This window comes from Lampetra planeri, chromosome 9 (genome assembly GCF_965212315.1).
Source record: "Lampetra planeri chromosome 9, kcLamPlan1.2.h2, whole genome shotgun sequence".
Taxonomy (NCBI): Eukaryota; Metazoa; Chordata; class Hyperoartia; order Petromyzontiformes; family Petromyzontidae; genus Lampetra; species Lampetra planeri.
The window spans coordinates 6,424,424-6,436,459 of NC_136115.1; the positions used below are offsets into that span (position 1 = coordinate 6,424,424).

A 12,036-nucleotide genomic window follows, 5' to 3' on the forward strand; every position below is an offset into this window, starting at 1 on the left:
GCCATTGGAGATATGCACTATTAAATCTAAATTGAAAGCTAATTTCTTTAGAACTACTTCTTGTGTTTAGTTGTCATTCCCCGCACCTCCGATGAGCACGGTTGGCTACGTAGGGTGCGAAAGAAGTTCAACAAACATACTGTGTTATTATTAATCTCTTTCAGGATGTAGGCTAAATCAAGTGCTTACATTTGTTCCTTGTGTAGGCCTCAAACAACTCTATGGAGGCCAAATGTGATGGAGGAAGGCAAGGTTCATCCCTACAAGGTTAATTTGGCTTCCGAACCACAGGTAAGCCATCTGCGAAGGTTTTCTTTTAACTATTTGAAAAGTACGTTTACTGTAGTACCAAAGGTAAGCACTGGATCTTGAAAACTGCATCGACCATTATTCAATCCACAGGTAAGGCCCGGTATTAAAATTCAGCTTATTACATTATTTAACATCTTAACGTGTATGCTTCGTGTGGCTTGTTTTTTCTTTCTAATATCAATATGTATTGGAAAATGCTCCTGAATGTAAAAGCATGCAATGTAGGGCTTGTGTTCTCAACAGAGGGCGCTATAGGCTAATGTCTTTTCCGTACATGGATATGTCTTAAGCAGTAACATGATCGATCTTTACAACTGAGAAACGAAGGCAGTTGCCACAGTGATATGGCACACATTTATTAAATCCCCCCCCCCTCACCTCTGTTGCTTAAACATTTAGACTGCTAAGAGGACAGTCTATTGGCAGCTGGTATGTGGTGGGATTAAGTGGGGCTAGACATCCACCTCTTCCAAGATATCCGATCGACAGAGAGGAGTTGACCAAATCTGTCCACCCACCCGCAGTGGCGAATGAGCATGCAAACAAGCAAGCAGCTTCAAGGTCGCACCGTTATCTTTTAAGTGAGAAGCGAGAAGAAGACCTGATGCAGGTCGTGATGAGAAGTAAACTGGCACTATTTGGACACGTGTAGAATGGGCAGCAACAGGAAAATAAAAAATGCGTTTTCTTGGTTCTTTCGGTAAAGTCACGTGACTTTACCGAAAGAACCAAGAAGATGAATCCCTGCAGTCACGAAAGCTTTAAATCGAAAAAAAAATGCGTTGTTTGGGAAAAAATGTAAGGAACCGGAAAGAGAGGAAGACCTAACAGAGAATGGTTTGACGAAATAATAATAATAATAAGAGATTGGTGCCAGGAAGATGTGGCGGTCACTACTTGAGCATATTAGCACAAGACAGAGGAAAGTGGAAAGGCCGACATGTCCGTTTGTTCGTTCGCGTGCGCCAAACGGTGCATTCGTTATGGAAAATTAAACTGTAAACAATTACGGGTTCCTGATTTTCAGAAACGGTTCTCGAATATGTAAACAATTTACTGGTTGTAGTTTAAAAACTGTGCTTTTAATCCATTCATATAGTTACATATATCCAGCTATCTTTTTTTGTTTTGCTTGGGTCCGTGCTCTTTGTGTAAAATTTTGCTCAGCTTTAAATAAATTCAATAATTCTACAAGCTTTTGTTCCTCTGGTCATACCCTATGCTTTGAAGTTATGCCAGTTTACAAAAATGCACTATAAACCACCTTGATTACTATGGACAACAAAAAATATGGTTTTATATGAGGAGATACAGAGCAGAGTTTTACTTATAGTGTAAGCATTTACCAAATGCTGCAGATTAAATAAATCATATTTTGTTTAGCTTTTATAATTGTGGTTGTGTTTTATAATTTCTGTCTTGATACTAGTGATTGTACGAACAACTCAACTTAAGTATTTAGCTAATTAATAAATAAAATATTTCTAATAAATCCTTCCCTGTTTGTTGAATGGATAACTACAACATTTTTTAATATAGTTCAGTAGTAACAATAAAAAATAATTCAAGCTGTATTTTTTATATTTTACACAATAGTGCAGGTCCAAAACAGCACTGCATGGCTGTAACATTGACTATAGATATGTGGTAAGAATGTAAGACTCATGAGTGGTGTGTACATGTGTTCATAACCCATACATTACTTGTGAACTATTTCTGCTGCAGTTTCAGGGAATGCTCTAAAGTGTAATGCATTGCTTTGTGTAAAGAATGGTGTAAAACTGCATAGCTTCATACAGACTTGCCAATTTGCTAAATATTCTGATGGAATGAGTACAGGATAAATTACGGCACTATATATGAAACTAAAATAAGGATTCATATTGGACCCAATACTATTCCATAGATTATTAATGAACACTTCAAAGGCTGTTTCTATGGAGATTTTTAATTTGTGATGGTCATCATAATGATATTGTGGTTATGGGAGGCATTGGTTGTGGTACCTGGGTTTGTACAAGTTATTTTTTTAATACAAAATGCCAACACAGGTGCAAACCGTATTTAGGCCAATTATAACATGTCCAAACAGTGCAGCCATGGCGTTATGCTGCCTGCAGGCCTATGGCATCATCCTGGCCTCATTCAAGACAGACGTCAAAGTAAATTGGACGGAGTGGCAGGTTGTGAATGAAAACCTCGCGTGTATTTTAGCAGTAAACGGAAAGACAAAAAGCCAATGCATTCACGCTTGTGAAAACTATTATTTGCATTTCATACGTGACCAATATAATTAGTTTTGATGTTGGATCATAATACGTCCCTTATTTTGCTTCAAAGCTAAGCTTGGGCGTCTGTGATTTGTAAAAATATTTTTTACAGTTCTAATTTATTAATTGTGGAAATGCATATATAAACAAATACAAGGTTCATCATGGCTAAATTGGTGATATAATTTTAATTGGTGAACAACCTATAAGTATAATACAAATATAATCGCTTTGGCATCTTTGATACCTCATGATCCTTCCTATCACGTATAAGACTCTTGACAAAGTTACACTCATAGATACTGGAGATGGATTGGCAGTGATTGATTGTGAAGTGGACAATGTTGACTGCAGACAAAGCACCATCGTCCACACATTGAAAGCTAAACTCTGCCACTAATTGGGGCCTCGGTGCAGTGAAAACCAGAGCCACAACAGCGCAAGGGCAGCAGCACGGCCGCTTGGCGTACTCTCTGACATGAGATAGTCGGTTGGCAGGTCTGTTTGCATGCCTGTGGGTGTGTGTGTGCGCGCGCGCATGCTTGCCACTGGCATGTGAGCCTTGCCCCGTGCATGTTGGTTCGCGCAAATCCGCAGGAAGTCAAGCCGATTGGCGTCGGCCACAACCGCAAGCCGGCACCCTTTGCCCCCGCGGGCAGTGCCCCAAAGGTGATTGGGCCCCAATACAACAACCCGGCGGGGCTCTACTCGTCCGATAACCTGCACCACGCTCTGCAGACGCAGTGTGCCGTCGCACCACCGGCCAGCAGATCCCCGTATGTGTCCTCCTATAAAGTTGCTTTGGGTTTCGTTCTTATTGTGTCTTCTCTGTCTCTCTCCAAAGCAAATGTAACAAATGGCAGCTACCACCTAACGACTGTTTATCCAAACTGGTGGTTTGTGTAAAAAAAAAAAATGTCCTTGATTCATTAATTAATACCACCGTGAGCTGGTTTATTTAGGAAAATATTGTGTTGAATGTGTTACAGGTTTTTTTTACTCTTTTCAGACAAGCAAATTACGTGGTTTTGTGTGTGTGTGTCTTTTTCACAATTTAATACCAATTGTGCTATCTGTGTCATGCCATGAAGAGAAGTGTCCATTAATAACTCTGACAGCAGTGCATAACTCCGTGTGGGAGGGTGGCCCACAAAAGGAAATGTCAGAGAACTTCTTCTAAGATCCCTTCTAATCACACTTTTTATTTGCACGCTAGGGAAGTCAAACTTCCCCAAATATCCTGCTACAGAGAAATGTTCAGTATGTGCCAGTCGAACTGATTTTAGCCCAATAAGGTAAAACAAATAACAAGATGTAATGTGATATTTGTTTTCTTCACGTCGTCATGAGACCAACTCGCTCGATTTGAGAACATGCTTTAATCATGAGTGGCTGTCTGGATTCGAACCCAGATTCTTTGTCGTGCTGGTTCAGCACTCTGGCCTCTGAGCTGCCTAGACACCACGATGTTTACATTTCAAAGAATCCACTGCAGGATTTGTTCGGTAACATCCAGTGTAAATATATTAAAGTATGTTAAAAAAAACAAAATGCCACGACTAAAATATAGTAAGGCATTAAAGATTTTAGTTACATATACCTTGTTTTGTGACCCCTGACCTAAGCGTAACTAACCCTGTCTGAACTTACCCACAGTGTGTTTTGACTAAAGTATTTTCTACACGTGTTTCATGTTAACATTTTTGTGTTGGCAGTGATTTAAGAGTCTATAAATGTGTCCGTCATGGCTATATATTGTTAGTGTGTGGTAATGGGCATTGTATGATCTTTTATATCGGATATCTCACAGTAAAATGCATGTTGGTAAGATAATACTACAGCAATATATATTTTTATAAACTTTATTCAAAACTTAAACAGTTTTGGGCATCTTAGAATCTGACCAGCTAGAACATCGAGATCTGGCATTCATATGTAAGAAGGTTAAACACGTGCATTCGTGGTACTATTGTTGGCACGTACACATGGACGAGACTGTGCCTGCTATCGGTTCTCTGCATACTAATCAAGTTGCAGCAAGTGTGTCGTCACGTATACATGCATACGGTAGGTGTGGACACGTTTAGAGAATGTGATTTAAAAGTAATCGGATGGCACCTACTGATTGAAAGTTTCAATAGAAGAGCTGCCGACATGAATGAAATTAGAGTATTCTACAACAAAGATGGCAGTGCCTCAAAGTAAACATTACATGAGGGCACTGAAACTAATATTAAAAACTTGCATTAAATCGAGAATCTCTTCTCGATTGATGATTGATGATGGCAACATTCAGTCCGAGTCATCATCAAGTGATTCATGAAAGCCAATTTCTATATTTATTTTCCCATGCTCTGCCTTTTGTCATATTCCTTCGAATTTCTTACCCCCAACCTCGACTTTCTCGTGTGCAGATACTCTTTTGCAACGTTTATCCTGCGCCATCTGCGGTTTGCCACTGGCTAACGTCTCTCCTCTTCATCTCCTTCATCTACCCTTGTTTTGCTTCTCAAAGATGTTCACGTTCCTTCACCTTGTTCTGTTGCTCTGTTTCTCCTAGTCGTATCTCTCTCTCTCGCCAGGATGAAGACTACTTTGAGCACAAATTCAATGCCAGGCCGAAGCCCTACGTTCCTCCCAGGTCTCGCTCGACTGCTTCCTTACAACGTTGTGTGCATGTGAATCTGCTTGCAACCAATCTTTATATATTTATACTTTAACAAGAGCCCGATACAAGGCACAGAATGTAACAGGGGGGGAGGGGAGGGGGTAGAGAAATGTTGCGGACCAAAGCCCGAACTCGGTGCTCCTGGGTTCTGAGAAGGGGAGAGAAGGTTGGACTCGCTGCCCCGCTGCTGACCGTGAGCGGGGAGCGTAGGCTGTTGCATGGGGAAGAGGGTAAGGGAAGAGGAACAAAAGAAACGGGAAAAGACGTGGGAGAGGGCATTTAACAAAATCCATAAAAACAAAATAATATACAATGCTTGCAATCAATATTAGAAGTTGTTTTGCCTGGGTCGTTTTGTCTCCTAGCTGAGCGCTATGTCAAACGTTCCTTCTATTTGATGTCTGTAGCTTCCTGCTGTGGTTGCAGATGATTGGCAAAATTGATTGTTGGGTGAAAATATTTGTCCTCTTATAGGTTATGTTTTCAATGCAGATGTATCAGAAGTATGACATAGCTTAGACGCAATATAGTTATATCTTTTACATGTTGATTTGTATGATTAGTTGTTTGGCTACTTGACACATGACAACTATAGTGTGAATTTAAATAAGTTAAATGTAATCCTATTCCACAATGTCATCTTTTAAATGTCGGCTTAAAGTCGTCTTTACATTAATGCCCAGTTCAACGTGTAGATGTATATAATAATTAGATTAACATTTAACGGTTGCATTGTCAACTCATGTACTTTCAATATTTTTTCCAAATGAACTCGATGAAATCTAATTTCTCTGTCCTTTCTGTTTTCTGTCCCTTTCCCCGTTTTCTCCTCGTTTATTTCCTTTCAACTTTTCTTCACTTTTTTGCTTTCGTGATCTCGTTCCACGACGTTCTTTCTCTTTGGTGTCCCCCACACGTGTCGCAAATCCATTTTCACAAAGCAGCGGCAGAACCGTTACCCCTCCGCCCTCCGTAGACAGCGGGCATGTCACGCCGGTGCCCTCAAGTGAACGTAGCACCCCTTCGCTCCCCCCAGTCGAGTTTATCCAGCCCTACGTTAGCCACGCCGTGCCCTCCTCGTCCAGTGGTCGCAACACCCCGTCCGTGACCAGCCTGCTTAGCGTGAATCCTCAAGATCTGAAGGACATGGCCAGGGCCGCACCAAACAAACCCATTGAGGTGGAGGTGCCTGGCATGAAGGTCTTCCACGCGCAGTTTAACTCGCCCATGCAGCTTTACTCTCAAGATAACATCATGGACAGTTTGCAGGGTCAGGTCTCTTCGGCCTTGGCGTGCGACGGTCAGCAAAGGTACGTCGCACAGCAAGCCAGGATTCGCGAATGTCGATCGTGCTCAGTGAGTGAGAGGGTGCTGTGATGTGTCTTGGGGGTGGGGGGATGGGCGGAGGATTGCCTAAATTATTATCCGATTGTGCTACCAGTGTCACATCAATATGTCTTATACATTTGACAGTCTTTTAGGGAAGTGCAACCTTGTTTGTTAGAGAGCAAGCCAGCACCATGGGCAAATCGCCGTTTTCCAAAAATGTGTGGAATATTTGTCGAGTCTTAGTCTGTGGATTTCACTGACTTGTTGTCTTAGTCTAGTCGACTAAAGTAGTCCAAATATTGAGTACAGTATTCGTATATATTCCTTTAATCAGAGTGTTCGTCATTGGGCAAAGTTTTTTGGTCAACATTAATATATTCTTGGTTCTTTCGGTAAAGTCACGTAGAAGGGAAATTAACAATACATTCTCAATCATCATCATGATTGCTTGTGTTGCAGTCAAAACGTTGTGAGAATTTTTATTGTTAGATTTTTATTATTTTATTATTTCCCTTCTACGTGACTTTACTGAAATAACCAAGAATATGAATCCCTGCAGTCACGAAAGCTTTAAATCAAAACATTAATATATTCCACAATAACGGCAGGATCAATTAGGTAGCCTCCTGCACTCTCCAGAAATTACACAAGGCTTGGGCAAGTGAAGCGAGCATTGTGATCACGGTTATACTTCCCATGTCTGCACCACATCTCTCGACGCGTGTTCCAGCGAGCCACACAGCCCAACCCTCAAGGGTGGACTCCTCGCCGACTCGGAGGTGTACAAGCTGAGGCAAGAGAACCAAGAGGGTGGCTACGGGCCGAAACAGTCCGGCTCCTTCCAGAGGCTGCAGGAGATGCTGGAGGATGCCCCAGGTGGTGGGAGACCTGCACACATACACACGCACACACTCGGAAGATCACAATTATATGACAATGAGGGGGGGGGGGCGATCGCACATCTGCCTAGGTGGGCAAATCCCGTAAAAAAAAGTTTTGCAGTGGTGTAGCTGCATGGGGTGTAATTGCTCATGTCCACAGTTGCATTACTCATAGTGCAGGCAAGGCTTAAGAGCGTATTGAAACCCTTAATCCAATTTAATCCCCGTGCTCACTGCGCAATCTGTTTGCGTGAAACTATGTGGTGATGAGCAATTCGCACAGAATGCGCTCTGCCTCATCAGATCTCGAAAGGCCAAACAGGGTTGAGGGTGGGTAATGCTTGAATGGGAGATCACATTGCCTAAAAACGTGTGTTATAGGCCACGGCGTGGCAGCAGATGGTGGTGCAGGAACATCCATTCTTGTACTGTATTGTTTCGAAATTGATGCTCCCCACCTCCACCAACTCGCAATGACGAGTCGGGTGACGTATTTTGAAATAAACCCTGTACAGCTTGGGGCGAGGCCCTTCCCCAACAGTGGGTTGGCAAAAGTGCTATCAATACACGACTGTGTGGTTGTGTAACAGTGGTGCTGTAATGCACCGCAGTAGAATACCAGCAAAGTGAAAGTGATTCCAGGCCATGGACAGCGGTAGAAATTGTTTTTTTTTTGTGGCCCTCCATTTTAAGGCGTCTCAGCCTAAAGAGAGTATTTGGCATAGACATGTCAACTCTGCCACCTCGAATGTCACGTCAATGACAGTCATGGCTCAACTGTCTGCATCTGAGCATTTTACCGAGGGATTAGAGGTGCATGTTCTTTGACAAGTTCACTTGGCGCATGCGTGTTATTTTTTTGGTTTGCTGTTCTGTTTGAGTATATTCTCCCCCCTCACCACCTTCCCTCTCTTTCCCCTCCCCCTAAAAATACCACGTTCCCAATCGTTACCCCCACGTGAGTCGGGGGGGCATTGAGTGCAATCGCCCTTCTCTCTCCCATTATCTCGTGGGCACCTTGCCCCGGGGCTTGTCATCCGTGGAATATTTATACCCCCCTTTCTCCTATCGCTCGTACTTTGTGCATTTTTAAGGGGGGGTGCATGTTTTTATTTACATTGTGAGTGTGTTGCTGAATGTTCACAGGCTCTGAACGCACTGTGGGCATACGGAGTGTGAAGGCACCTGTTACGAAAGTGGGAGCAGATGTGGGTGGAGTGCAGAAGCTGCCTATTTGTTCCAAGTGTGGCAATGGAATTGTGTAAGTGACCCACTACCAAGTGGCATTGCATCGGTCTGCATATCCTGCCTTATAATTCACTAGCAGCTGTATTTAAGATGGAATATGTCGTAATAATTAGTACACCTTTGTTTGAAAAAAATTACGTTCGTAATTTAAAGCACATTATGGGAATGCATCTTGTAAATGGTTACATTTTTTCCTGAATACATCTCCACGTGGGGAAGTTACCATGGTACAAATATTAATTAATGCTAGCTGTGTTTTATGCAAATTCCCTTAACAGAAGGAACCACAGCCACCAAATGGTTGCAATTAATTAAAAACCTTTGTAGAGTTCACATAATGAAAAATGTTGTGCCATTTATCTTTGGATTATTCAAAACATGAACAAAAAGATAAACATATGCATTCTTTCATTTATATTAAGTGAACTGGTAATCGTTTTAAAATGTAAATAATAAAATAATGAATAGTGTAAACCCAGCAACGTATAAGATGAGTATTAGTTAGCCAGATCATGGTAGATTGCTCCAAGGCCTCCATTCAATTTTCAGAGTTCACAGCGGTTCGTTACTGTGTAGTTGATGGTTTTATTGGTGCTTCTGCAATCATATACTGGACTTTTTATGAATTACGCCATGAAACCTCCATGCTGAATTTAACTTGGACTATTGATAGAATGATTATAATTCCTGGAGTACATTTGGCATTTGTCCCATACTTCACCTACAAAGTTGTAATGGCCGCACTGTTTGACAGATGGTCAAAGTTTTCCAGTAGGGGATAATGTTCCCGTGTTTTTTTTTTGTTCTGGATATTTTTCCACATTTTAGTAAATTGGATTCTGGAATGCCGGCATTTATGATTCCTACTCTCTCTTTCAAATAAGGATCACAGGATCTTGGTCACCCACTATGCAGCAGTCGGTGCAAAAAGCAGCAAATGCTTAACCGCTCGGCCATGATCCTAATAGAAATCTGTTTCTATTCATTGGCCTGGAGCAAAACGTGATCTCGGTGACCTGTTTTATTTGTTTGTTTGTGTGTGTGTGTGACGTACACAGAGGCCCCGTGGTGAGAGCCCGGGATAAGCCCCACCACCCCGAGTGCTTCACGTGCGGTGACTGTGGAATGAACCTCAAGCAGAAGGGCTTCTACTTTGTGGACGGGCAGATCTACTGCGACGCTCACGCCAAGGTGCGCCTGCAACCGCCCGCTGGCTACGAGCTGAAAGCGGTGTCCCCCAAGTAAGCGGCAAGCTCAGAGGAGGAGATGTTCTAGAAGTTGCTGCGATTACACGGGAGATACACCCCAGGTATATTTGGTTAGGGATGTTATGGTATGCTCTTGTGGAGTGTCCACACACTTAGTGAGTGACGTTTAAAAAACGAAAATGTTTAATTGAAGCTGAAAAGTGTATTTTTTAAATGATGGAATAAAACACGAACACTGTCTTGAAAATTATAGCCATGAACTACGAGTGGGGCGATTTTCATATTTAAAAAAAATTGTATTGTTAATTCATCCACTGTTTATAAGACTTCCAGCTTGATTCTGTGACTTGGGGGCTCGGATTAAGTAGCTTAACTCCAATGCCCGAGTAGAATGACAGCTGAGCAGAATGGAAGCTGAGATTCTTAGACGGCGATTCTTCACCTGTCGTCGTCTTACGAGTTTATTTGTGGACTAGTTGAGACAATTAAATAAGAAGCACACGATACATTACTTATGCCCGTGTGAGAAAGGCACAGAATGCTTAATTTCATAAATATATCCGTGGATTTACAAAAAGTTGTGAAATAAAATGTTTAATTTGGTGTTTGACAGTACTTCTCTGTTGAAAAACGACGTGGTTTGTTTATTTCTTTTCCCGATGCATGTTTATTGTACATGTGACAATGCAATTTTTTCATGTCGAGTTACACTCACAAACAACTATGCATTGCAAAATATTTTAGCGTGCAACTTGTGCCCAATAACAACATATGTACGAATGTTATTGCAAATGTCAGCGGCATACATTTATTTTGCATACGAAACTCAATGTTTAACGTTGATCAACTTTACGTTTGATCTCGATGTTTAACTTTCAATTGCTACTTTACACCTTGGATTTGCTATAATACGACAGCACAATATTTTTAGTTAATTCTGTTTTTAAAATGTATTAAAAGCATTATCTGATTTTCAGTTAGCATTTGAAATGCATGTATTTGCCAAAGACGTATTGTCGTAAGCTAAAGCCAATTTCTTTCTCACAACTATCCATTTAACTTGTATCATTGAATTTTTGTCTGTATTCAACTTCATTAATTACTTATTTGACATCAAGAATTTGCATACACGTTACATATAGCTTTACATATTGTTTTGGGGTATGTTATCAAAACACATGCACATAACATTAGTAAATGAACTACAGTACCATTTTAAGAACGTTTCATGTCTTATGATTGTATATTTATGCAGGCAAATTGAGCAATTATTAAACAGTGTTTTATAGATTTATAAAGGCATTGTAATTACTCACATTAACAGTCTTTACTACGACTACAATTATTGTGCTGCTTCTGGAAACGATCTGCACACTGGACTTGGAATGCAGAGGTCGCCCGTTTGATTAGATCTCCTGGCACAGCAGTTGAGATAATGGTGCAAGTTTCGCAAAATTCCCCTGCCTCTTGCACAGCAGTGTGAATGGGTACAGGACAGTTGGTTGACCCCGGTAGGTTGCATATGGTGGGGTAAAGTGTGGGTACTCTCACCTCTTCCAAGTCGTCTGGCCAACTTGGAAGAGTAGACCAGTTACCCTCTAAGAGGGGCTCTCTAGAGCTGCAATTATAAATTCCCCACCTCCACAAATACGAGAAGGCGCAAACATAACCACTACATTTTCTAGTTGTTTCGACTCAAGTTAGATCATACTTTCATTTGACATTGACATTACTGGGATGATAATACTTCGTGGAGATGTTAGATGGATCCATCCTGCAGGGACAGGGGTGAGAAAAATAGGAAATAAAAATCCCCTTGCCCATCGGAAAGTGAAAAGGATAGAATTTGATGTGCCTTATGAAGTCCTATATTTTTAATATCTGATGGAAGCTATCATTTATTGATGTTATGAGTACAATAAAGTACACTTTATAAACGTTATGTTTGCTGTTGAGTTCATATTACTACATGGTGTAGTGTGTTTTACATTGGTCTATTCATGTGTTTTAATGGTGTAAGCATTGCATCAGGTCAACGCTTAAGTGCCTTCAAGTAGCTTGTTCTGCTACTTAGTGTAACATTTTACATAAGACATCCATCATTTTCACGCTCATAAAAA

The 12,036-nt window shown here is 41.2% G+C and overlaps 1 protein-coding gene across 5 annotated transcripts in view; it reads left to right on the forward strand.

Annotated features, from left to right (window-relative positions):
- Positions 1-11,858, forward strand: part of PDLIM3 (PDZ and LIM domain 3) — a 45,413-nt gene extending 33,555 nt beyond the window's left edge. For 2 of the 5 annotated variants that reach the window (XM_078597521.1, XM_078597520.1), the window contains exons 4-8: positions 207-291; positions 3,180-3,358; positions 7,310-7,458; positions 8,607-8,721; positions 9,767-11,858. In XM_078597521.1, the coding sequence (XP_078453647.1) occupies positions 207-291; positions 3,180-3,358; positions 7,310-7,458; positions 8,607-8,721; positions 9,767-9,953 (715 nt within the window). In that variant the 3' untranslated portion in view covers positions 9,954-11,858. Of the gene's footprint in view, positions 1-206; positions 292-3,179; positions 3,359-5,142; positions 5,224-6,194; positions 6,561-7,309; positions 7,459-8,606; positions 8,722-9,766 lie in introns of all 5 variants that reach the window. The other 3 variants (XM_078597524.1, XM_078597522.1, XM_078597525.1) reach the window with 2 other exon arrangements.
- The last annotated feature ends 178 nt before the right edge of the window (positions 11,859-12,036 follow it).